The following is a 27,755-nucleotide window of genomic DNA, read 5'->3' as shown; positions in this document are numbered from 1 at the left end:
AAAATGAGGTCAGTGGAGTGGGCACTAATCCAATAGGACTGATATCCTTATAAGAAGAGGAAGTTTGGAGACAGGTATGCACACAGGGAGAATGTCATGTGAACATAAAGGCAGAGATCAGGGTGATGCTTCTATAAGTCATGGGATGCCAAAGATTGCCAGCAAACCCCAGAAGCTAGGAGTGGGGCATGGAACTGACTCTGTCTCACAGTCCTCAGAGGGAAACAACCCTGCTGATACCTTGATCTTGGACTTCTGGCCTCCTGAAAGGTGAGACGATACATCTCTATTGTTTAAGCCTTTAGTTCACAGTATTTTGTTATGGAAGCCCTAGCAAACTGGTACAGCAGGATTCAATCCCAATTCTATCTTTTTCTTTTTTTTTTTTAATAATGATAATTAGAAAGTCAATCTTTTTTTTTTAATTAATTAATTTATTTATTTATTTATTTTTGGCTGTGTTGGGTCTTCGTTTCTGTGCGAGGGCTTTCTCTAGTTGCAGCAAGCGGGGGCCACTCTTCATCCCGGTGCGCGGGCCTCTCACTATCACGGCCTCTCTTGTTGCGGAGCATAGGCTCCAGACGCGCAGGCTCAGTAATTGTGGCTCACGGGCCCAGTTGCTCCGCGGCATGTGGGATCTTCCCAGACCAGGGCTCGAACCCGTGTCCCCTGCATTGGCAGGCAGATTCTCAACCACTGCGCCACCAGGGAAGCCCCCAATTCTATCTTAAAGCACAGCACTCACCACCCACCTACAAGTAGGCTGAGAACAAAGAATACACATATGTGCACGCACACACACACACACACACACACACACACACACACACACACACCCTTTAAACCACCAAAAAATTTCAGAAACTAAAGTTCATGTACAACTTTCAAAGGACAACTACTCAGGCCAGCATGTAGCACCTGTTAAGTTTTATTTTATTCACACTTCTAAGTAGTTTGACAATATATTTTCCAGCCAGTTAGGAAAGAGATGAACTAACATGTACCAGGTACTTTGTTTATGGTTTACAGTTACTGTAGACCATTTGCATCTAACAAAACTCTTCTGATTTAAAATGTGTATTCCAACGTTTATGGTAAGTTGTGTCTAAGCAGAGCCAGGAATTCCAAAAAAAATAGTACCCCAGAGTAAATAAAGGGAAAATCTTCAGTACATAAACATATCCTCAGGGGACTATGCATTTCAATGCAACTTAAGGGTACATATGAGGATTGTACAAATATCATGAACATGAAAATAATTTTCCAGGAAAAAGTTTTTCCATCTAAGAACACAGGAAAATGTGCTTCATTTCTATTAAAGAATCCATCAAGAATAGTATCATTCTAAATGTAAAAGTTTAAAGGAACCAAGTTTTACCAATTCCAAGAAAATGATTCACTTTAGAAAATGTAGTTTCCTGAGATTCAAGAAGGTAAGCATTGTGTGAACTCACATTACCATGTTCTCTCCTGCGATATTACTTAAGCATAATCACCTGGAGAACAAGGCAAAAGAACTCAAGTTACAGCGGTGTAAACAGTGCTCCCAGGAAGGTCTCACGCTCCAAGGTCTCCAAGATACCAGAAAGGACATCTCCTCGAGTCCATCATGGTATTTGGAAATAAAACATAATCCCTGTAGCCATCTTTTACAAATGTCCTCTATTTGATGAGTTATCAGGAACCAAGTACAAAATAAAACAACAAAGACCCAAGAGAGTGACCTGAGGAGACACTAGGATGAAACAACACAAGACAGGAACAACTTTTTTCAGGACATAAACTTGGGTGCAAAACAGGCAATTTTATTTTTCTAGAAATCAGCTAAATCTTTATACCTTTGCACCTGGTAGCTGAAAACTCCAGCTAGGCACTTCCAGGTAAACATTGTTGTGTTAGTTTTCTGTGGCTGCTGTCAAAGTACCACAAGTTCCTTTCATTTTCTCATAGTTCTGGAGGCTAGAAGTCCAAGATCAAGGCATTGGCAGGGTTGACTCCTGACTGTAAGGGAAGTATCTGCCACAAGCCTCCCTCTTTGGTTTGTAAATGGATGTTGTTTGGGTGTCAATTGTATCCGCCCGAAATTCATATGTTGAAGCCTTAAACCCCCAGTACTCCAGAATGTGACTGTATTTGGAGATAAAGAGGTGATTAAGTTAAAATCAGGTCCTGTGGGTGGGCCCTGATCCAATAATATGACTGAAAGAGGAGAGTAAGAGACAGGCACAAACAGGGAGACCGTGTGAAGACACAGGAAGAAGACAGCCTTTGACAAGCCAAGGAGAGAGTCCTCAGAAGAAATCCACCCTGCTGACATTTTGATCTCAGACTTCTAAAACAGAATCATGAGAAAATACACGTCTGTTTTTCAAGCCGCTCAGTCTGTGGCACTTTGTTACTGCAGCCCAAGCAGACTAATAGAGTCATCTCCTCCCTCTGTCCCTTTACATTGTCTTCCTTCCACATGTGTCTGTCTCTGTGTCAAGAATCTTTCTTTTTACTGGGATAACAGTCATATTGTATTAGCGGCCACACTGATGGTCTGATTACCTCTGTAAAGACTCTGCCTCCAAACAAGGTCACATTAAGAGGTATTGGGCATTAGGACTTTAACACGTGCCTTTTGGGGTCACACTTCAACCCGTAACAGTTATTTCAGCTTTAAACGCTGTTGAACTATGCTTTTTTCCAAACTACACAACTTGGCCAATAAACATCATAAGAGAGAGGGCTTTAGTTTCTTCATCTATGAGGAAATGAGGGGAGTGAACACGTGACACGGAGCTCTGAATTTCTATGACCCGAAGCCACCGTGACTTTCCTTGAATGCTTGCACTGTTTCTCTTCAAGACAATGAACCTGATTGATTCCAGCTAGATTTAAGGAAATGGCCTCTGGGTATCCCTTAACTTTAATTTAGAGTGATTCCAGTGTGGTAAAGGCCCCGTTCATATTAGTGCTTTGCTGAGGGCTACGTACAGTATGCTTGCTCACGAGAGGAGGACAGGAAAAGTGCCAAGAACAGTATCACAGGCAGCAGGTTTGGGCAGTGAGTCAGTGAACAGAGGCTAACGCCTGCAGGAGGGATTTGTTGTAGAGTTTGGCTGACATCCTGCCATCAGTTAGGGCAGTTACCAGTGTTAATATCTCTGCTTGGCAGGGTGTAAGTGAAGGAAACCCAGGCTTCAGAATCAGACAGCCCTTAGTCACGTTTCTGCTCTGAGATGCTTGAGCCCTGTAACTCTGTCCAAGCCAACTCCAACCAAAATGGGTTAGTGATTCCTAACCCATTAAATTAAATTAAATGAGGTATGCTCATTGACTTTCAGTAAATGTCAAAAACGTACCAAAATCCAGCAAATCAAAAGATACTGTGTCCTTTCCCTGTCGTGCAACTTACGTGAGTCTTCACTGAAGAATCAGTACAACTTTAGGACAGTTATAAAGAAAAGGAAAACACACTAGCTATACCTTCCTTGCCTCCATGTTCACTGTTCCTGTATTAAAAGTCTTCAAGGAGGAAAGATCAGTATAATAAGCCATTCAATTATGAATTCATTTTTAAAGCAGGGAAAGCTGACTAATTTGTTAATGAATGAGTGTACTCACTGGTTAATGAATTTTATAACTTGGTTAAATTCTGTACCTGTTTAATGAGGTTTTATTTTATGCATAGTCACTTAGCACAGGTATTCCTTTTGTAAATGGCATTTTATGAATATTTATTTAGCAGAGTTTCACTTTTCAGCATAGCAATGTATTTAGTGCCCCTGTATGAATTTTGCCATTCTATGGAAGCAGTAAGAACGGGAGTTGTGATGCCTGCTCTGTGCCTCTACCCTCAAATTTAGGGCTCTGCTTTTCAGAACATGGTCTGTTTCGTAAAAACAGAAATAAAAACAAAACACAGTGCAAGCTGACTATTATAGGAATGAAAGAATGAACATCAGCAGCTAGGCACAAAGGTGGGATTCTTAAGAGAGCAGACCCAATATACTGTGGGTTCAAAGATTTATGTAACTCAGTTCTGCATACATTTTGATATAAATTATTGAGTAGCATTGCTGCCAGGGAATTTTATTAAACACTTAACATGAATTAGCTCACGTAATCTTTACACTACCACTAATGATGGTATGATACCCCTTTTACAGATGAGATAAGTAAGTTGCAGATGAAATAAATTTCCAAAGTCACTAAAAGTGGTGAGGCTTATAGCATGACCCCATGAACTCTGAGCCAGTGGGTCAGTCATTCTTTGTACAAGAATGAGGACAGGCTTGGAGCAGAGTAGACAGATTGTGACTCAGTAGCAGGGGCCACCTGGAGGGAGAGGAAAAAACAATAATGATGAGAGTTTACATTTATTGAGGGATTATTATGTATCAGGCACTTTACATGTAATATCCTGGTTAGTCCTCAAAGTAAACCACTGAAATGGGTGTTAATATTCTCATTTTATAGAAGAGGAAACTGAGGCACAGAGAAGTTAAGTAACTTGCCTAAGTTCAAAGAGCTTACAAGTGATGGAGCCAGGATTCCAGGGTCACTTCCACTCTGCTAGACTCCCACTTGTGTCTGGGGCTGAGGCTGCAGACACGTTTCCTGTCCTGAGCAGACATAGCTCAGACACAGGGACAAGTCTTGTTCTTAAAGGATGTCCTGGGGTCCATTCAGGAGCTGGAGTGTCACAGACTCAAAGGTAGGGCTTACAGATTCTTCTCAGGAGCTGAAAATAAATATTTTATTTGCCTTTTAGTTTATTTCTCACTGGAAGACACATGTGGGAAGAATGTCTAAAATGGCATACTATAGTATAGAATAGTATTGAAAAGCAATTAATGCAATCGTATGGTTCTTGAAAGCCACCAATTATCATAAGAGCACAGAGCCTTTGCACCCCAGCCATAAGTCCGTCTCACTGTGATGCACTCACCTACTCAAGGGCCAAAAATTCCCATACACTTAGTATTATGAAGGAATCATGGCACATCACGTGCATATACCTATGCTTGTCAACATCAGAGCTTGTCATGCAGAGAGATACATTAAGAAGGAAGCTAGAGAACAAAAAATTTTTTAAGGTTTTTAGAAATCATGACATATTCAACAAAATCCCTTTTAAGAAGATAATTCAGTAAGATGCATTGTTCTTCAGAGAATAGTATAATTCTAGAACACCTGGAACACTTTCCAGGTGTTCTAGTATATTCCAAAGGAGCCCTTTAAAGACCAGATAAGCAAAGAAATGAACACATCCAAAGAAGTACTGTGTGGGACCTAAAAATTGATTTCTCAACAAAACCTATATTTGATGGAGATAATTAATAATTATTTTAATTTAAAATAAACAACCAAAGGAACAAACACCTATAACAGTCTAGTAATTATATAAAACACGAGTGGAACTTCCAAGTTCTAACAGGCCATCCTAGACTTTCTTGGAAATGAAAACAGTGGAAATTCTTTATTAGAAGTTCTTGAAAACCCTGAAGAGCTTTGAACACTTAACAATATGGAAAGAGAAGAAATGGGTACCAAATTAACGAAAATATCATGCACAATACCAACAACCATTTATTTAGGTGCTTCTGCCTGTCAGCAAGGAGGCACTTCATTCATAATTTCATTTAATCCTCCCAAGAAGAAATCCCAAGGAAGGGAACGTTATTATCCTTCTCCAGTGGCAGGAAACAAACACGGAGAAGTTAAGGAAACTGTCTGAGGTAACACAGCTCGTTATCAGTACAGCCAAATTCTCACCTATGTTACTCTAAAGGTCATTCCAGCCCCCAGGATAGCACACTGCTTCTCGTTTTTGATTTTCAAAATGGCATAAAAATTGTTTTTTGTTTTTTAACTTTTTAAGATGGATTCAAGTAAAGAATGATTAGAAATAGTTGAAAGTACAGTACTTTGTTGAAGATCAGATCATAATGAGAAAAAATTACCTCCATGACTCACTTTTTTCCCTTAGAAAAAGCAACTTCTGCCATAAGTTGAGACTGTAACTCAAGTGCTTGTATGAACTTGATTATCAAGTTCATAAGATGTTCTGGGAATGAGATAAACAAGTTGGGAAATCAAAATGAATTCTCTTGAATCCCAGGAATATGAGGGAAAATGTCAAATCTAGACAGAGCTTCTGAGTAGGGTGTCCTGAGTATACTCATTGGCAATTTCATGAAGGGAGGAGTATTGCAAATGATAATATCTTATGCGCTTGTAGGTAATAGATTCAAGAACAATCAATTTAAATAAATCAAAAAGTGGGTCCAAATAGGGGAGAACCGTGTTATTTATAAATGGCTTTGTGGATCAGCTAGTGTCCTAGACCCTTAAATGTTCACTGAATCCTCCAAGGAACCTGTGAGTTGGGAATGGAGATTCTCTTTTTTTTTTTTTTTTCATATAATTAAACAAAGCCTCAGGGCAGTCAGTGTGTCTGAGGTTTCACAGCTGGGAAATGTTAGAACTGGCTACATTCACATCTGTCTAAGTTGCCTCAGGAGAATGAGAGTGAAGAGGCATCTGAACACTGCTCCATCATGAGGAATGAAAGAAAGTACCTGAGGTGTTTTCCTGAAGTGCAGAAGTCTCGGATCAGATACAAGAGATGTCTGACTTCATGTCAGGCGAAATAGATAAAGAAAGCAGAAATGCTTTGGTTAAATAAGGAGAGAAGGGGTTCCAAAAAGGTGTTCCTAGGCAACTTAAGCTAATCAGTAACACAAGAGGCAGAGTAGTAAACAGGTAGTTGAGTCCAACTGCCTGGGTTTGAGCCCCAACCTAGGTCTGTGAATTCAGACAAACACCTGAAACTCCCAATGGCGCATGCGTTAGTTTGGGTCCACTGAGAGCCTGATGTCAAGATGGGATAGTAGGTGTAAGACATTTATTGGAGGAGTGGATTAGTATCAGCACAGGCTGCCATAACAAAATACCATAGACTGGATGGCTTAAACAACAGAAATTTACTTTCTCACAGTTCTGGAGGCTGGGAAGTCCAAGATCAAGGTGCTGGGCAACTGGGTTTCTAGTGAGGGCTTGCTTCCTGGCTTTCAGATGGCCACCTTCTCGCTGTGTCCTCACATGGGAGAGAGAGCGAGAGAGAGAGAGATTAGGAACAGGGGAAGGGGATACAACACAGTCCATAGCATGGAGGGAGCAGAGAGTAGGCAGAGCCTTCCCCCTATGTGGATCTGATATCTGTGAAAGAAGAAAAGGGAGGAAGATTTGAGTAGGAAGGATCTTTTACTGCAGCACACTTTCAAGAAAGGTTTGGCCAGGCTAATAAGTAGTTTTTTTATTCTTTTTTTACTTTATTGAGTTAAAATTAACCTACAAAACTGTAAGATGTCTAAAGTATACAATGTGATGATTTGACATACATAGACATTGTGACAGCACCCCCATTAAGTTAATTCGTACATTCATCACCTCACATATATACCTTTTTAAAAATTTTTTTATTTTATATTGGAGTATAGTTGATTTACAATGGTGTGTTAGTTTCAGGTGTACAGCAAAGTGATTCAATTATACCTATACATGTATCTATTCTTTTTCAGATTCTTTTCCCATTTAGGTTATTAGAAAATAATGAGCAGAGTTTCCTGTGCTATATACTAGGTCCTTGTTGATTATCTATTTTATATATCGATATAATAGTGTGTATATGTTAATCCCAAACCCCTAATTTATCCCTCCCCCCTCAACCTTTCCCCTTTGGTAACCATAAGTTTGTTTTCTAAGTCTGTGGGCCTGTTTCTGTTTTGCAAATACGTTCATTTGTGTCCTTTTTTTTTAGATTCTACATATAAGTAGTATCATATGATATTTGTCTTTCTCTGTCTGACTTACTTCACTTAGTATGATAATCTCCATGACCATCCATGTTGCTGCAAATGGCATTATTTCATTCTTTTTTATTGCTGAATAGTATTCCACTGTATATATGTGCCACATCTTCTTTATCCATTCATCTGTTGATGGACATTTAGGTTGCTTCCATGTCCTGGCTATTGTAAATAGTGCAGCTGTGAACATTGGGGTGCATGTATCTTTTTCAATTATGGTTTTCTCCAGATATATGCCCAGGTGTGGGATTGCTGGATCATATGGTAGCTCTAATAGGTGTTCTTGAGATAGTCACTCTCTGGAGGAGTCTTGCATCTCACCGTGCAGTAGAGTGTCCTGTCATTGGGCTGGGAGTAGCCCAAGGGAAGTGTGCTTTTGGCACACATGGTAATGAAAGTAAAGGGGCAGCAGCTGGGACTATCAGCAAATTGTGCTCTTACAGAAGAAATCTTAGTGGTACATTTCCTTGGCTGCTTCTGGGCACAGATTAGAAGATACCAACAATAGTGCATAGTTCAAACAACGCTTGGCAGGATGAAATGAGTTAATATAAAGTACATGGCTCAATGCCTAGTGCATGGTGGCCATTTAGTATTCATCAGCTCTTATTAAAATGTGCTTCTCATACACCCTTGTCTTTGGGTGACAAATGTAAAGAGTGCTAATTACATATTCATCCCAGGTTGTGTTTGTTGATCATCAACACCCACACTTCAATTAAATATATCATTGGTTTTATTGCTTTGTAAAAATCTTCCAAAGATAATCAGTGTGAATGCTGAAAATTGTTATTGCTCTGTAAAAGGAATAAAGAGCTCAATTTTCCTGACTTGAGGCTGGTGATCATAATACACAATTGCAGCTGCATTGGTTATTTATATGTTTCTAGTTCAGTGGAGGTACCTTAGAATTACAAAATCTCAGAATTAAATGGAAAATTTTAAGCCATCTGGTCCAAACACCATGCTCTACTTGGATTTCCCAAAGAAATGATCCTTCAGCCTCTCTTCACCAACAGCAATGATGAAAAACATACTCTTTGATATGGTTAGATATTCCTTTTTTGACATGCTTTTCTCCATGAGGATGATCTCTATGGACCGTATTCTTGTTTCCAGTTAGATTTAGCCAATAAATTTAGCCAACATCCAGCAGGATATTGATGGGTGAGAGGAGACAAGTCAGGCTACTTCTTTCCTTGGGTCCTGTCCTAAGGGTAATGTAGGACAAGCGAGTCCCCGATTGAAGTCACCGCTCCTCTCAAGGTAGTGGGTGCTGATAAGCCTCTCATCCTGCTCTTTTATTAGCCGTGGTTATCACATTATCCTTTGTGGTTCTCCCATACCTCTGTAGTTGGCTCCATTCAGAAGCCCATTTCAAATAACCCCATTTTGGATTTTCCATCTGTTTCTCATTGGTACCCTGACTACTACAGACTGTTCCTAACTAATAGAAAGGTGTCCTTTACCAAGGTGATGGGACCCCTTGTTCCATTCCTTGGAGTCAGGCAGAAAGGGTCCCATGTATCTTTCCAAATAAAAGTTCTTCAAGTCCACAAGGCAGATCTTAATAGAAACCTAAAAATCTGGACACGTTCAGTCTGAGGCTTTTGTGATAAAGATTTCGAAAGCATTTCAGGAAAAATCAAATTTGAAGCTAAGTACTTTCCTTAAATATCCTGCTGAGCTCAACAATCCTTTGTACACCTTCCATTCAAAAAATGTCTAAGACTTTTAATAGTCTACTTATATTTCCAGTCTTCACATCTTAGGAAAATACATTCCCTTCGCTCATTCTTTTGTGATGCTAGATGCTTTCTCTGTGTTGAATACAGTATTATAGCCTTTAATTTGCCCTCAGTTGAGTATGCAAAATCTTCCCCTGAAGACAAACTCTACATCTTTAATGCTATTATATGTTTTCATTTTAAGAGACCAGTAAAAATCGGAGGTGGGGAGAAAATGGAAAAAAAAAAAGAAAGAAAGACAGAAATCTACAACCTCACTATGCAAACCACCTAGTTAATAGTTTCCTGAATAATTTATAGTCCTCTGAATGTACAGAGGAGTATTTTTTACATATAGTAATCATATATTTATTTTTAGCCTGAATTTTCTATTTAACTTTACAAGCATTTTCCCATATTTTCATGTAGCTTTCTGAAAAGCTGTTTGAAGACAACATAATACGCCATTGCGTGTCTAGGTCACAAGTTACTTGACCATATTCCACCATTTGATAGGTAGGTTGTTCCTATTTGATTTTTTAGAAGCTTTGAGTATTATAATATTTGTTACAGTGAATATTTTTGTAAGTAAGACTTTCCATTGTTGTTGCCCGTGTTTTTAGTTTTCTTCCTCAGGTTTCATTCTCAGGATTAACCCTAAGTACCAAAATGTTTAACCAATCATCCATCTCTCCCTGGAATGTGTAAGAATTTCTGTACAACCACATCTTGGCCAGCAAGGTGTTGCTATCAATGCAAACTCTGCTAGTGTTTCAATTCCAACATTTCTGGAATTGTTGTGGTCTCAGCTAATACTGAGTCAGTTACACAAATGATTACTGACCCAGAGGCTTGAAAAATTAATGGTTAGAGAGTGTTTTCTTCACATAAGGATTTATTCAGACCTTATGCCAGGTGGGCTGATGTTTGTAAAATATTCAAGCAAGATCTCTCATTTTATATATTTTGTAACAAATACATCTTAGATTGATAGATAGCACATGTGTGTCTTAATAGACTCAGTTGCTTTCAATATCACTTTTACAATATCTGTATTACAATATCACTTCAATGCAATCTTTGTTCATAAGTCTTTGCTTCAGGTATTGCTATTTTCTTAAAAGAGATTTATTGCAGCAGAATTAGTGAGCAGAGGACTCTACTCATTATTAAGGACCTTGATATATATTGTTCAATTGCTTTCTAGAATGTTTTCACCATTTGAACTTGAGATTGCATGAGCATGTCCTAATCTATCCATAGATCTTTATCAGTGTTAAACATTACATACATATAAATTATATATGCACATATATATTTAAATATTTAATAATTTGGTGGGTGAAATCGTCATTCACTTTTATTACAATTAATTTAAAAAATATTTCTGGAGTGTTGGAGCAATTATCTATATTTTTGTGTAGTAAGTATTTTACCTTTAGGGAGTATACATTTTTCCCTCCTGCTCCTGGAATTATAGGTGGACCTTGATAGAAAGTCTCCTTACTCTACATATACATTTCTTAAATTTGGCTACACAGCCCCTCAGTTTCTCACTTTTCAAAATGAAGAGAACAAATAGCATAGGAGCCCCAGAAGGAGAATGTCCAGCTTGCAGCTGGCTGGTGGTTATCAATGCATGTCTTGCTAATATTCTAATTCCTCCCTCTCTGGTGCTGTTTGTGGTTTTGGCTAATGCTTGTTCACTTACACAAATGGTTACTGACCCAGAGGTTCAGGGTATCAAGTTTTGAAGTGTAGCCCATTGTGGGCTTGGGATGCCCCTGGATTCAAAAGCAGGTCCTTCTCTCAAAGTGGAGAAAGAAAATAATAAATGAAGGCAGGTAGAAAAATACCAGTATCTATGAACTATCTATTCACTATTCAGATATTCTTTCACCAAACCTTTTTTTAGCACTTCTGCTATGAGGTCGTTGCTGTGTGAGGTGCAAGGGAGACAAGGTGACACAGGAATATTGATGGACTTTGTACCTGGTCAGGGACTCGGGCCCAGAATTGACCATGACACTGAATGGTCAGGCCTGCCCCACAGACGATATTCTTAGAAAGTGCTTTGAGGATGCCATGGAGGTGCTAAGTCCTTCCACCAATGAGGACCAGGGGAAGTTAAATCCAAGAGGTGGCATATCAGCAGGGCTCTGAAAGCCATGGAGGCCATTGCTGGGTAGCAAAGGGAGGAACACGTTTTGAACAAGGCATAGAGGCATGAAAAATTGTGGCCTGTTTGGGAATCTAGGCTAGGGTGTCTGGCACTCTTGTGTCTTAAAATGTGGCCAAGTAAGTAGACAGGTAGAGAAAGAGGACAAGACGGTAAAGTTGGACCAATCTTGCAAAAGGCTTTAAATGCCACATTTAAAAAGCAAAAAGCAAACTTACCTTCCATCAATGGGCAGCCATCAAGGTTTGTGAGTGGGAAATAATTAATACCCCTCCAAAGATCACAGTCAACATAGATAACTTGAACTCCATGCAAATGTCAGCCAGCTACAGAAATGGAGCTCCCAACACCATCCACCTGCTTTCTGCATAGAGGTTACCATCCCTTTATTTACTGACTTTTATCTAAACCTCAAAAACACATTCATGTTTATTAATGACTGTCTATAGTATATCACAATTGTGACATTTGAAAACCTGAAGTCATTTGAATTATGAGATTACCAAGGAAACAGCAAATTCCTCTACATTTGAAACCTTCCCAATTCTATCAACCCCCATGGTGTTGGAACAAGAGCTTAAGGGTTTTCAAACTCCAAGGATGTTTCATAGGAAGAGGAACCAAGCATGAAGTATTTCAAACATTAGTTGTTGTTGTTTTTTTTTACACTATGAATATGTCAAGGTCTTCAACAGGAAAGGTCCATTGTCTCTAGTGTAGTGATAGTAAAATACACAATGTGATATGATTATGCATACATTAAAATGATGTATGTGCAGGACAGAGATGAGAGCAGAGCAAAAGGGAAGACAGACTCAGTGTTGTGTGATGGGGAGAGTTGGCTGTAGGGTGAGACAGTCCTGGCTCAAACCCCAGCCTCAGTGTCCTCTCCTCTAAGGAATCATTGTCAAGGTTCAAGGGGACAGAATATACCAAAGACATTAATGCTGAATCCAAGCAAGATCTCATTTACATGCAATCTAAAACCATGGTGTCATGAACCCTACTGACTTGATTACAGGGTCTCATTTCCTCTCATCAGCATCTTCCAATTCTTTATTGGAGCCCCAAAAGGAGTATATCATGCACTCACAATTATCAACTATTTACCACAGCCCGGTGGGTTGTTTGTCTGGTTAAGTTTAGGTTGTATCATATAATGAGAGGTTTCTACAATAGCGACACCCCTGAATCTCAAGGGCTTGACACCCACTGTCTATATGGCTGGGGAGGAAAGGGCTGGGATGTGGACACTGGCCTCCCCCCCATTCAGAGTCACATTTTCACTGGATCCTAAGAAAACCTTGCTCCACCCAGAATTCCACAAAATCTCCCATGAAATCAACTCCTTCAGCTACCCTCTTCCATGTCTCCTCTCCTGCATACAAGTCTCAGAAAACAAACTTTCAAACACCACCGCCAGCTCTCCAATGATAAGGTATGGTTTTCAGAACATTCTAAATCCATTTCCTCTCACTAGTCCCTTGCCAGGCTCCAACTCTAGACCAAGAGAGCCTAAATGAGCCACTCACACCTCACCAGTGACTGACCAACATAACATGTGAAATGGAAAATGGATTTGCATTTCCAAACCCATGCTGAAATCCTGTCTCTAAATCCTATCAGGATGGAAGGGTGACTTTTCAAGAAATAAGATTTGTAAATAGATGCTCTCAGGACAGAGGCAGCAAAGTTGTCCTCCAGTTTCCTCCTCTAAGAGCATAACAAAATGGTTACGGCTTTTAAGTGATTATTTTTCTGGCTTCTACCCAGGACAATTTCAAAAAATTTAAGGTACTAATTTCAGCCAGAGCAGCCTGTTACTTAAAATTTTGGCACAAAGAAGAAGAAGAAGAAAAGACAGAAAAAGGAAAAAGAAAGAAAGGGGAATGAAGGAAGGGAGGGAGGGTGAGAAGACAAATCTTTCTTCTTTTTCTTACCTAGGAGAAATTATAGCATTCTAGAACTTGTCAGGAACATAAAGATCATCCAGTTCTATGACCTTTTTCAAAGAAGGAAATCTGAGGCTCAGAGAGGTGAAGATATGTATCTAAAACCACAGAACCAGTGAAAGGATGAACTGAAATTTTGTACAGCAATTTCCACAGCCCCCTGTTGCCTAGATAAACAACAGCTTAGGTAAGAGGTGATTTTCTGGCCCAAATTTGAATTGCAGAATCCAGCCGCCCATTTGTATAATGGTACTTTATTTTTATGCTCAGAGAACAGTGCTTGTTTGAGCTCCTGGTCACCCGCCAGAGGAGCTGGGCTCTGAACAGGCATCACGGGGACTGCAGTGAATGGGAGGGAGGCGCCCAGCTGGGAGGAAAATCTTGGCTCTCTACTGAGGAGTGTGTAGGAATCCTGCACAAGAAACTATTGAGAAATCCCTTTAGGATGGTAAACAACATCAAGTGCAGAATTGTAGGCCAGGATGAAATACCGATGTGAGCAAATAGTCAATTAAATGCCCTACTTTGTTACTCTCTTTGTTCTTCTTTCTCTTCTTCCTCCTCCTCCGTCTCCTCCCCACCCTCCTCCTCCTCCTTCTTCTTCTTCTTTTTCTCTTTCTTTCATAAACACTGAGGTGATTTATACTTTCAGGTATCTAAACCTTAGCTCTTTAGACGTCTACTTTACATGGAATGTGTGGTGGTAGAGTGTAGAGAAACTGTGTATGTAACTGAGGTCTTTGCCAATCCTTCACTCTTTCTTTTAGTCACTAATCAGTAAGCTTGGGCTGCTCTGAACAGATACAGTATATAGAGCATGGAACTGGGGGTCAAATAGACTCTGCCCCAGTCTAGCTGTGTGTCATTGAGGAAGTGATTGGATGTCTCTGATTCCCACTTTCCACAGCTGACCATAGGGACAAACACAGACCACAGGAAATCATGAGGGTGAAGTATGAGATGCATTCCATCCCTTCATTCTCTACCTGTCAGAGATCTTCAAAATTTGTCCCCCTTTTCTCCCTGGAGTAAATTTCTATGTGACAGATTTGAAAGATCATTTGTTTATTCATTCACTAAGTGTTAACAGTAGGGCTCAGGCACTGTTCTGGCTCTGAGGGTTCAGGAATAAACGGTAGATGCAAAGTCCCTACTCTCATGGCGCTGGGATTCTAGCAGGGAAGGGCGGTAAACCAACACCAAAAGAAAGCTTCATGATGGAAGAAACTTTACTTTTTATCTACTGTGGCATTCCCTGTCCTGTGAACAGCGCCTGGCCCACTAGGTGCTCAGCTAATATCCATGGAATAATTGAACAAATTACATTTGGCACAAGAAAACTGAAATAAGAGAGATGAGTAAAATATACATATTTAACCTATAAATAAATGTATATCATCTCCAGTAATGATCAGTTCTATGACAGACTTCTAGAGCCCTGTGGTAAGCAGAATAATGACCCCCAAAGATGTCCACACCCTAATCCTCCAGAGTCTGTGAATATGTCACCTTCCACAGCAAAGTGACTTTGTGGATGTGATTAAGTTAAAAATCTTGAAATGAGGAGATTATCCTGGGTTATCTGGGTGGACCCAATGTCATCACAAGGACCCTTGTAAGAAGGAAGCAGAGATCACCTGAATAAAAGGTGAGGTGATATGGGCCTGCTCGTCAGGGAATGAGGACAATCTCTAGAAGCTAGAAAAGACAATTAAATGGATTTTCCCCTCAAAACTTCAGAAGGAACAGGTCCTTGACAACAGTTTGATTTTAGCTCACTGAGACTGATTTTGGACTTCTGAGTTCCAGAACTTTGAGATAATAAATACACATTGTCTTAAACCATTAATTAAGTTTACAGTTATTTGTTATAGCTTCCATAGGAAGCAAATATAAGCACCTTGATGGGTCTTCTGGCTTGACCTAAATCCACATGTAGGTGAACAACCCGTTCCTATACAAGGCAGACACGCTGATTACATATATCATCTGCTTTTGCTTGCTAAGGAACTTTTTTTTTTTAAATCATTTATTTCCAACAGTTTGGTCAGTTAAGCTCAACTCATGATGGGAAATTTTTGTCAAACAGAACTGACAGAGTCATGGGTTAATTTTCACTCCGGAGAGATCTGACTGATGATACTGAGACCCCAAGTTTGTGATGTTGAACATTTCACAGGTGGATTGGGAACAATATGATTTAGAGAGGCAGTAATGTACTTCTCAGGATGGGAAGAATTGAAAACTGTGTACAGTAGCTTAAATTATAACTGTAAATAGTTTATTTTGTCTGAAGATGAGTCGTAAGTTAGGTACATGAAAAGTGGAGGAAATTAGGTCTGCTTTACATTAAGTATCATGTTTATTTTCCATCTATAAACTGATAAATAATGCAGTAATTGGAAACTAGAATTGTCATGCAATTGTTGGTGACACGTGAAGTTAACCCTTTATGAAGGTCCTTCTGCATAAACTGCAGATGAATTAAGAACATAGCTGACTTGCTTGCAATTAAGTGAAAAGTTAACATAGAACCTAAGGTTGGATTTGTGTCCTTTTCTATATGTATCTATATCTATATCTATCTATATCTGTCTATATATATATATATCTATATCTCTATATATGTGGTAAGAAATATAACAAAACATAAATTTTAACCATCTTAAGTATACAGTTCAGGAGCTTTAATTAAATTCAAAATGTACATCAGCCACTACTGTCTATTTCCAAAACTTTGTCATTACCCCACCAGAAATTTTATGTTTATTAAATAACAATTCTTCATTTCCCCCTCTCTCTTCAGCCCCTGATCACCTCTAATTTACTTTCTGTCTCTATGAATTTGGCCATTCTAGTTATTTCATATAATTGGAATCATACAACATTTGTTCTTTTGTGTCTGGTTTATTTCAGTCAGCATAAAGCTTTCAAGCTTCATGCATGTTGTAGCATGCATCAGAATTCATTTGTTTCCATGGCTGAATAAATTTTCATTGTATGGAGAGACCACATTCGTTTATCCAGTAATCTGTTTATGGACACTTGAGTTGTTTCTACCATGTGGTGACTGTGAATGAGAGTAAGACTGGATTTTAATAAATAGATGGTCATGGCTAAAATATCCCTTGAAATGTAAAACTTTTTCAAGTTTCCTTTTCAAATTTGCCATACCCCCCGGGGCGGGGCGGAAGGGGGGAATTAAGCAGGACATTGTACATTGGGAGATGGGAGAAACTGAATTTTAAAGGAATGATTTTGGTACAGATGAGAGAAATGACAGTTAATTGAAAAACAGTCATTTTATGTCCTTGGCAAATAGTTAGGAGCCTTCTCTATCAAAACAGGTAAATTTACAAACTATTTAGTGGACTATATTTTCTTTTTAAATTACCTTTAATCTGCATCTGTCCTGTATAGAAGAGAAAGGAACAAAGAGGCCATTCAAACTTATCTTCTTCATTATTTGAATATTTCAGGAAAACAAATAGACTTTTATTATTCAGATAATTGTCTCAAAAGCTGTGTTTGCTTGTCAATGGCCTGGATTTCTGTGAATGTTTATGTTTAGAGGCACAACAAGATCTCACTGATTTTGGATGTGTTGCCCTTGATGTTCATAATGGGCAGTGATACCCCAAGGGCTGTTCTATTCCAAAAGCCAGTTCTTTATCACAGACCCTTTGGAGGGGTCCACAAAGAGGGTATTAAAAGAACAATGAATGCACATGTGTTGAATGCCTACTATGCACCTGGCTGTGCTCTTGGCCTTTTACTTAAGAATTCCTTAAATAAAAGCTTATTCCTATTTAACATATGAGCAAACTGAGCCTCTAAAATAGTTCATCGAATTTGTCTAGTATTACTCACAACTAAAGTCAAGATTTAAAGCCTAGTTTTCTTACTGGGAAGCAGGTAAACAGATAAACAGAGGGAAAAAAATGTAAATCACAGCTGGGGTAGAGTCTTTAATTGTGTGGAAAATGTAAATTGTTACTAAAAATAGAACTTCCAAATTAAAGAAAGTAGAAATGGAATCTGCCATGCTTTCTTTTCTGAATGTGATACACAGTTTCTAATATGCAGTGTTAAATGTCTCAGCAACTTTCTTTTGTGTCTGACAGATTTTCTAAGAGGTTCTGTAGGTCTGCCTACATTAGAGGACAACATTTTCCCTGCTGCCCAGAGTCCACAATTTGTTCTAAGTATATCTTTTTCTCATATGGTTTCACTGGGCTATAATAAAAATACAGTGTAAGCAACATGGAACAAATAATTCATGCAAAATCACTTAACACCATCACATGTGATCAAAAGATTGGACTGAAAATAGGCAAATGCTCTAGGTCAGAATTGCTGAAATTACATAGTAGGCCCAAGGACTTGTAATAATGATAGCTTACATTTGTATAATGGACTCTAAGGTTCATGAAAGCTCATACTTATATTAATCTCCCTTTTAAATATGACCAAAAATCCATTAAGTAGGTGTTCTGTCCATTTTATTGTCAAGGAACAACCAAGCATGGCAGCCAGTCTCCAAAGAAGTCCCCCCAGTGAACTACACCTCCTATTATTCAGCTCCTTGTGTAGTCCTTTCCTACAGAATCTGGGCTGGCCCCATTGGAACAATACAATGTAGCAGTAGTTTCACTATGTAACACTTGCAACTTTCGCTTCATTCTTCTAGAACACTCACTCTCATGGGAAAGTCAGGTACCATATAAAACATTCCACCAATGACCTTAGGTCTGTCATGCTATAAGGAAGCCCAAGTTGGCCACATGGGGTGTGTGTGTGTGTGTGTGTGTGTGAGGATGCCCAGCCAGCCCCCAGGCATTGTAGTCATTCCAGCTGAGGCATCAAACATGTAACTAAAGAAGCCATCTTGGATCTCCAGCACAGTCCAGCCTTCAGGCAACTTCAGTCCTAGCCACCATCTGACTACAACTGGGTGAACACCGAAAGAAGAACTGGCCGCCCACAGAACTATGAGTGATAATAAATTGTTGCATTAGGCCACTGAGTTTTAGAGTAGTTTGCTACACAGCCACGGGTAACTGTAATACCACGTCTACCTAGCTTTTATTGTTTTTCCCATTGCACTAAAAACACTGCTAAATGAGGGCTATAACTTTAGTCAGCCACTCTCACCTAGATATCAGCTTCCTGCAAAACGCTGTGAGGCACTGGTTTCATAGGAAGCGCAGGCCTTCACCTGGGGAGCAAACTGTCTGGTGGGGAGTTAGTTAGATAGCAAACATACAGTGCGGAAGGTATTAGGAAGTAGTTCTGAGTTCTCATATAGATTCAGCACGAACAGTGACTTGACTCCTCCAAACCTCACCTCCTTCTTCCATAAAACAAGAAGATTCGCTTAAATGACTTCTAAGATCCATTTCCACTCTATCAATGGATAGGTATCAGCTGATGTTGACTCTCAGGTTGCTGAGTTATCAAAAAGATGTAATTTATTTTTTAATACACACACACACATTCATGTGTTGGAAAAATCTGAAACTATACAAATCAAAATGTTGACAGTGATTATTTCTGAATAATCTTACTTGCAGAATCCGGTTTTCATACAGTGGACATGTATTCCTTGGGTAACAAAAAGTCATGCATTTTGTTTGTTTTCAAGAGAGAGTATAGAGAAGTGAGTATAAACTGAGAAGATGGCTAAAAAGTAGGTTTAAGTCTTTGTATTAGTTTCCTATTACATAAAAAATTACTACAAACTCAGCAGCTTAAACCAACATACTTCTACTATCTCAGTTTCCATAGAATAGGAGTCCAAGCAGGCCCTCACTGGGCGACAGTCAAGGTCTCAGCCAGAAGTGTTTTCATCTGGAATTTGGGGCCCTCTTCCAAGCTCACAGCTTGTTGGAACACTTGAGTTCTTTGCAACTGTACGACTACGGCTTTTGTTTCCTTGCTGGATGCTGGCTAAGGGACACTTTCAGTATTGCTGGCCACTGCAATCCCTTGCTAGTCCTCTCACATAGCAGGTGACTTCTTCAAAACTAGTAGGAGAATCTCTCTCCCTCCCCAGTCTGCTAAGTTGGAGGCTTAGATAACCTGATAAGTCACATCCCATTATCCTTGCTATGTAATGTAACCTAATCAAGAGGGTAAACATCCCATCTTATTTACAAGTCCTGCTCACATTCAAGAGGAGAAGATTACATAGAGTGTGTACACCAGGGGCTAGAAATCTTGGGAAGACATTCTTGAATTCTGCCTACTACGTCTTTTTGCTGATTTTTTATCTTAAGTTTCTAATCTCTATTTTTTTCTTCTTTGTGCTCTAGCTCTTTTCATGGGCAGATATGTTGGAGAAAGGGTTCTCTTTTGCACTGAAAGGTAGGGTAGCCAGGAGGCTCAGTATCCTAGCCATGAAGACAGACAGCCCAGGGAACAGATCTGGCTCTGCTATTTACTAGCTATGTGACTTTGGGAAAATTACTTAATATCTCTGTGCTTTGGATTCCCCATCCATAGAATGAAGTTAATAGTAATATCTGTCTCAGAGGTTGACCTAAAGATAAAGTGAGATAATACACACCCAGCTTTCATTAATACTCAGTAATTATCCCATTACCCTCTATAGGGGATGACACCAGTCATAAGATCTGAATTACTTTTCAATATTAGATGAATTTTTATAGAATTATGATCTCTTATATTTATACATTGGTCACTAACCATGCAATACTCAATAGAACCTCTGTGAAGAAGGCATGATTTATCCTGTTTTGCAGAAAGTTACCAGAATTTCAGAGAAGCTAGGGAAATTGCCCAAGGTCACATAACTATGAAAAATCTCTAAGCTCAGGACTTCAGAATCCAAGGCCAGTGTTTTATCCAGTGTGCCAACATGAAAAAGTGGAATGAGACTTGTTCTTCATGACGCCCTGTGGTAGAACTCATTTCTATTGGAGGAAGCTATGGGAATAGAGATTTAGTTACAGGAAGTGTGAATTTTAGTAGCCAATTTGGAGATGTAATGGGTTGCCTTAGAGAATACTGGATTCTCCACTAGTGCTATGTTCAGGAAGTGGTTGTATAGTACTGCATAGTGGAAAGAGCTTGGGCATTAGAATGATTCATTTAATTAATAAATATTTGCAACTCCTATGTCAAGCATTGTTCTATTTGCTGGGGATACGATGGTAAGAAAAAAACAATGAGCTTGGATTGATTATTTCCCTAGGGTTTTCTAAGGATTAAATAAAGCAGTATACTGTGAAGTGCTAGCAGTGCCTGGCCCAGAGAAGGTGTTCCCAGGAGGTCAGATCATGAAGCTGGGATATAGTAGAGGGGATTTTCACATCAGATTGACAACTGGGCTAGAATTACAATTCAATCCACAAACAAGTACTTTCTGTCTACCATGTGCCAGGCACTGTGCTAGGTGCCAAGGTGTTGCAACCAAGAGCAGAAAACATTCACGTACAAGCTCGAAATGAAATACTTATCAAACAATAGAGATACGATATCCTGTAACATAAGATAGCGTGATGCCCTTATATTTGTGAGAACCAGAAATCTTTCATGAAGTTAAAGTTTGATGTTGATGCATGAACACTATGTTGATAGTCTGATAAGCCAAAGAAGAAACAACTATTGTACTTGGTAACAATTGTGTCTATTATTGTATTTAGCTCTTTTATGTGTCAGAGAATAAAACGGACTCATTCTTTATTGTCTGTTATTTAACTGGAAAAATTATAATAACCCTGTGGGCTGATCATATTACTCATATGAAATATAGAGAGAATAAGACATGTATGCAAGTTTACTATCTTAGATTGTATGCCCTAGAAGCAAACCTGAGATGGGGATTCCTATATTCTTGGGCAAGTCATTTACTAAGAATGGGATTACAGAAGAAATGGGTAACAAGGGACACAGGATAAAGTAGAAGAAACTAAGCTAAAGTGTGGTTTCAGAAGTCTAGCCTCAGCCTGATCCCAGGAGGAGTTCTGGAGCATAAGTTGTACCATAGAGGTTGCCCTGCCCAGAGACCAGGAATCTGGGCTGCTTCCTCAAGACCCAACTCGCCATCCCACATCAATCAAGTGTTACTCACAGGCAACCCCAAGAAGAGTAGAGAAGAAGGGTGGGCATAACTTCCCAGGCACCTCCAGGGAAGGCAGCAGCTGACAACTAAGAGAAATGCTCCAGAACACAGTACAGGGTGAGCTTTTAGTAGCCAACTCTTCTGATGGTGGGGAATGGGGACACTTCCCTGGTAAATGGGTTCTGGATGGTGCACCAACAGCAAAGGCTACAGTCCCGAAGCTGGGAAATGGATGGAGAAACCAAGGCAGTGGGTGCCTGCTGACTGTTTCAAAACCAGTTTTGGTCTACTTCCCGAAATTCTAAACGCTCTTAACCACTAAGCCACATACCCACAGATTTTACAGTTTTTACTTATCTCATTGAATTCTCCCCAAAACAGAGTTAAGCCCATTTACATTGAGAAATTGAGCTTCTGAGAATTTGAACCTAAAAATTGGTAGAGGTGGGATTCACATCCAGGTCTCCTGGCTCTACTTGATTTTTCTCTCAGGTCACCTAACTGGGAAATTTGAGGAAAATGGAGTAAAGATATTGATATCAGGGTGAACTGAAGAACCAAGGCCATTTCTTACATCAAAATACTTCAGTCAAGCATCTCAATCAGAGACAGTCTGTAGCTTTGGTCCTCACCCCTTGCTTGCCATTTGGAGAGCTCCGTTGTGTTGCTTTGGTCTTTAGCTCAAGCTTAGACTTTCTAAATGAATATCTGCCGGTAAGGAACATGCTTTATCATGTGTCCCTTGTATCAGGTCCCAGCCACTCTTGGCTTGAAGATGATCTAACTCTCTCTGTGCATCCTGGCATTCTGGATGCCCATGATTCTTCCAGGCTCTGCCTAATAGACAGATGCTTATGCTTTATTTCTTCCTCCCCTGTCCCACAATTGCATAGACTGAAAAGCAGCAGAGCATGGACATTAGACCCTAAATTCCATTTGTGGCAATCAGTGGCTCTGGCATCGTAGGCAAGCCCTTTAGTGTCTGAGTTTGAGTTTCCTCCTTTGTAAAATTAGTACTATGCCATTTCCTGCTTCTCAGAATTGTCACATGGATTAGAAGCAACATATTTTAAATGCCAAGCACATAGCAGGTATGCAAAAAATGGTAGTTACTTTTATACGACAGATACACCTGCACAGGAGACAGACACATGGGTGCCTTCTAAGCAAGCTTCCACCACTTGTAAAGCAGATGTCAAGGCCACAGAGTGAGTTCCCAGTGTGCTTAACTCACTCCCATGACCAGTAGACAGTCTCTTGCCTGCACCTCTCTATTTCCTTCCCCCTCCTCATCACCACTGTCTTGATTCCTCAAGCTGCCCTTGTTCAGAATGCCCTGCTCTGGTTATACCCATTGCCTCCTGTGCTCCAGCTCTATGGCAATTTCTCCAAGAAGACTGCCAGTGGAAAGAACAGGGTCCTGTGGCCCACAAGATAAGTGATCTGGTTCACAGCTTTGCCATGCGACCTTTGGGAAGATTTCCCATCTCTTCCTACTCCTGAGTAATGGTGTAGTGAAACATGTCTCTGTCGTCTCTCACTTTCTGTGTATGATCCTTAATTCCAACATTCCCCATCTCTGGGACAACCATCTCCCTATTGTGAGTAGTATTCCTCTATTTATTCTAAAACAATGAGTGCAGGTCCATTTCTTATGCCCAGTTTAGTCCTATCACAGGGCTAGTTGATTTCTCCCAGGGATGTTCTTGAATTCAATGAGAATGACTGCACTGGTCAGTCTACACACAGTTAATACTACCTGCCTTTCTAGCCTTTCCATCCTTTCCATGTGTGTTTTTTTGTTTGTTTGTTTGTTTTGTTTTTTTAATTTAAACACAGAACAGCCTTCCTAGCCCTTCCATATTGCTGTTGTTGTTTTTAATTTAAACACGGAACAGTTAATGACTATTCATTCTTGCATTAATATTTTCATACTCCTGAGAGCTTAATACCATGCTAAGCACATAGTAGGGGCTCAAAAGAAAAATACAATTTTAATGAATACCTGAACTCTTGGCAGTGATCTCTGATTCCGCCTCTGTAAGTAGCAGGCACCCTGAGCAATGGCCTCTTCTGCCTCACATCTCCCCTCTGCTGAGTACAGCCTCCCAGGATAGAAAGAGCAAGGCACTCTGCTCAGAGGCACATCAGCATGTTTGCTAAAATGGCAAATTTTCAGGCTGTGAGCTGATAACCAAATAGTGTTACCAGGGTTTCAGCACTGTCCAATTCCTGGAGAATGGGAGGGGGCTGTCCTGACTCAGAAGCATCAAGTGAAGTGAATATTCCATATATAATAGCTGAGGTCCTGCTCAACTGCCCTCAGCCACTTGTCTGGGAGGCTGTCATCCAAAGGCCCCCAGGCTGCCCCTGAGCCTGGACCAGTCCAGGCAGCAACCCCACTCCCTCAGCATCTCTCTGTTAATAGACTTAGTACTAGGTGTGTTTGGAGAGGGATCAGGTCCCCACCTGGCTCCTGAGTCATTGCATTTGGCTCTCCGTGCAGGTGGTCTACTGCAGGACCTCCTCTGAATTTGACAGAGCTCAGATGAGATCTAAGTGCTTGGGCTAGGTCTGGAGCGATAGGCTCATACTGCTTCTCTCTTCCAAATGGCTGGCTCGGGTTGTACCATAAATAGATGAATAGAAATAGCTACTAGGGCCCCTGACCCCTTGCCCATGGTGGACCCCATGAGTGCATTTTTAGTCAAGACCCATACCTCCGAACCAACAGTTATTGAATTTATACCTTCTGATCATTTTAAACTGCATCATCCCCTACCATCAGCTGTGTGAGCCGCAGCAGCTAGATGTGTCTCCAGTGCTTGGGCCTCCCCTCCTCCATCCCCACCCACCACCTTTTACCCCAACAGTACAGGCTTTAAGCACACCATCCTTATCAGGGCACAGGCATGCATAGGTATTTTGCAAAAAGCACCCTCTTAGGAGTCAGAAAACACACATTGGAGTCTCCACTCTGTCACCCAATTCCTGGGCAAACTTGATAACTCAATTTCACCTTTGTTAGTCTCTCATTTTTTCAGTCTTGAATGAGTGTGATAAAAGTAAGATCCAATGATACACTACAGAGAGAAACACTCTGCAGATGGCAAAGTACCATGTCAACAGGAAACCTGCTGTATTTCTGCCACACCCTCTGGGGAGTTGGTTGTTTAATGACAACCTTAATAAAGGAGGAGAGAAGACATTCTCTGCTGTCTGTGCAAGGCCCAGGCTGGGGCATGGGCCATGCTAAGGTCAAGCCAGGGTGCAGCTGCAAAGCATAACCAAGGTGACTTATTTCCCTGATAGCACTGCTGAGAGAACCTCAGGCTCATTCTTGCCCCTTTCCTCTGGCTCAGGCTCACCTCTTGGGATGGAAGACATTTGGCACCAGGGATGGAATATGTCAGGAAGAACTGTCTCTGAGTCTGGGTCTTTCCATTTGAATTTAGAAAAAATTGGGTAGAAAAAAAAAAAAAAAAAACCAAAAACCCTGTGCTTTGGCTCTAAGTGTACTCTGAGCTCTGGCTTATAGCCAGTGTGAACTTGGGCAAGTTCCTTATCTTCTTCAGGCCTATTTCTTCCTCTTTGAACTTGCTGTAATAATTCCTTCTTCCTGGGGTTGCTTGGGGGAAATTTCAATGAGTTCCTATATATAATGTCTATTTCATTCATAATAAGAAAAAAAATCCGATTTATTTAATTCTGTAAAAGGCTGACTGAATGAAGAATGCATGAGAAAACTGAGGCACAGAAGGGCTTATTCTATCACTTCTAACAACCCAGTTGTTCAGGGCAGAAGTGAAACTGAAACTGGGCCTCTGGCCTCTTGAGGCAGGTGCAAGGGATTCTTTACCTTTTACCATTTGCTTTGCACTTTTCTCTTTTCAATTTCAACCATTGGGAGTTTAAATTTCCTTTCACCTTCAGGACTCCAGAGTTGATTTTTAAACATACATACACCTATGTCTCAAAGTATATGGCGTATAATATTTATATTTCAGGAAATAGATTAATAGACTCCCAACTCAAGGAAACAGTTACCCCTTTAGTCAGCTTTTTACAAATGGGGACATGCATAGGTTTTGCAATTCCTCTTTTCTATTCTAAGTGGCTTTCCAGAGACCCACTGCCACCTGGGGCAAAGTACACAGCCCCAAGATCGTTCTGAAGGCCAATGGTTTAATTCCCTTTATTGTAGTTTCACATATTGCTGCAGTCAGAAGTAAGTGCAAGCACTCTCTGAGGCAAGCCTCTTGCTGGTTAGTAACTACTTCTCCAGCTTAATTTCTTTGTTCACTTGGAGTTTACATGGGGTTAAAATCCACATTCAGGTACTTGCTGAAGTTGGGAATGGGTGAGACTATCACCTCCAAGAATAATAGGGGATCTCAATGAAATCTCACCATGCAAGTAAAAAAATTAATCTGATGACCACAGCGAGCCATTAAAATTTTTAAAAGGTAATGAAGAAGGGAGAGAAGGGGAGAGGAGTATAATAGCTATGAAAAACTTTTTTTTTGTTTTAAAGTAATAAAGGAATATGTGCAGTGAGTGAACACAGACAGCTATCTTGAGTTGGGGGCAAGTTAATTACATTCAAAAAAGACAGCGTCTCCAGAATTTTTCTTTTTCTTTTTTGCAGTGAAATATTTTAGTTCCTTCATATAGAGACATATTACACATGTTAACAACCATGAAAAACAATACAAAATGCCCTCAATTTAACAAGTAGAAAAATATAACTAGTATATATGGCAATTGTGAATCTAATACTGTACAGAAGTAATTTATGGATTTTACAAATAAATTATAGCTTAAATGCCCTTTTAAAATTCTTTTTCCCCCCTAGATGTACACTAGAACTTACAATAGGAAAGGTTCCGAGCCTAGCTTATCGCAAATCAGTGCCAGTCAAATGTTCTGCCGACAAGCTCGAAGAATTTCTTATTTGGCTCGTGAAAATATTCATGCAGTTTATTGAGGAGCTTGGGGTCGACTTGGGGGTGCGCCCGGCCTTTGGACTCGTGTAAGCAGCGGTCCCGGCCGCTGTCCCGCAGGCAGTAAAAGCCCTTGGTTTTGTTAAAGTAGAAGTTCGAGGCATTGATCTGCGGCGACAGCCTCAGGAACCTCTCGACCTTTTGGATCTCGGGGAAGGGGTCCCTGATGAGGCGGTCGCCGTCCACGATGTGCATGCGGCGCAGCGAGAAGAAGCGAAGCCAGTTCTGCATGTGCACGTGGTACAGGCTGCGGTTGAGGGCCTTGTAGTCCACGTTGAGCCGGCCATCACGCACCAGGAACTCCTCGATGGACGGGTAGGGCTTGTGCTTCTGCACGTGGTTGTAGAACACTTGGGTGTAGTCGGACAGCACGCGCTCCGACGGGTCCCGCAGGATGAGCAGCAGCCGGATGGACGGGTTCATGCTGTGGACCCGCTCAGGCACTTTGGGCGACGTAAAGTACGCGGGGGTCTTTTCCACCGTGAGCTGGTGCGGGGAGGAGAAGGGCATCTGGCTGAGGTACCAGCCCAGGCCTTGGCTGTAATGCTCCTCCCAATCGAAGAAGTGCACCTCGTTCTCGGCGGCCGCCACGTCGGGATGCAGGCTGAGCATCTCCAGCAGCGCGCGTGTGCCGCCCTTGCGCACGCCGATGATGATGGTCTGCGGCAGCTGCTGGGCGGAGCCGTTGGGGGCCGCGCCTTCCCGGATCTCGCCCTGCAAGGTCGCCGCTTTCCTCACAAGCTCCGGCTGGCCCAGCTCGGCCCCGGGCACGGCGGGGCGGGAAGGCACTAGCTGGAGCTGGGCCACCAGCATCACCGCGCCCAGGAGCAGCGCGGCCATGCTGGACACCACGGTGGCTTCACTGGGCGGGGCGCCGCTGGGTCATGAAGCGCTGCCGCGAGGGATGCCTCCGGATCAGTGACACATGGGTGTCGCCGGCTTCCGATTA

At 40.8% G+C, this 27,755-nt stretch overlaps 1 protein-coding gene across 3 annotated transcripts in view; it reads right to left on the bottom strand.

Moving 5' to 3' along the window:
- Positions 1–425: 425 nt before the first annotated feature.
- HS3ST1 (heparan sulfate-glucosamine 3-sulfotransferase 1) overlaps positions 426–27,755 on the bottom strand; it is a 55,668-nt gene continuing 28,338 nt past the window's right edge. For 2 of the 3 annotated variants that reach the window (XM_082462014.1, XM_082462015.1), the window contains exon 2: positions 426–27,755. In XM_082462014.1, the coding sequence (XP_082318140.1) occupies positions 26,711–27,646 (936 nt within the window). In that variant the 5' untranslated portion in view covers positions 27,647–27,755 and the 3' untranslated portion in view covers positions 426–26,710. The other variant, XR_014263695.1, reaches the window with a different exon arrangement.

The sequence above is a fragment of the Balaenoptera physalus genome, assembly GCF_965194825.1.
Source record: "Balaenoptera physalus genome assembly, chromosome: 5".
NCBI classification, from domain to species: domain Eukaryota; kingdom Metazoa; phylum Chordata; class Mammalia; order Artiodactyla; family Balaenopteridae; genus Balaenoptera; species Balaenoptera physalus.
This window is presented reverse-complemented; position numbering and strand designations above follow the sequence as displayed.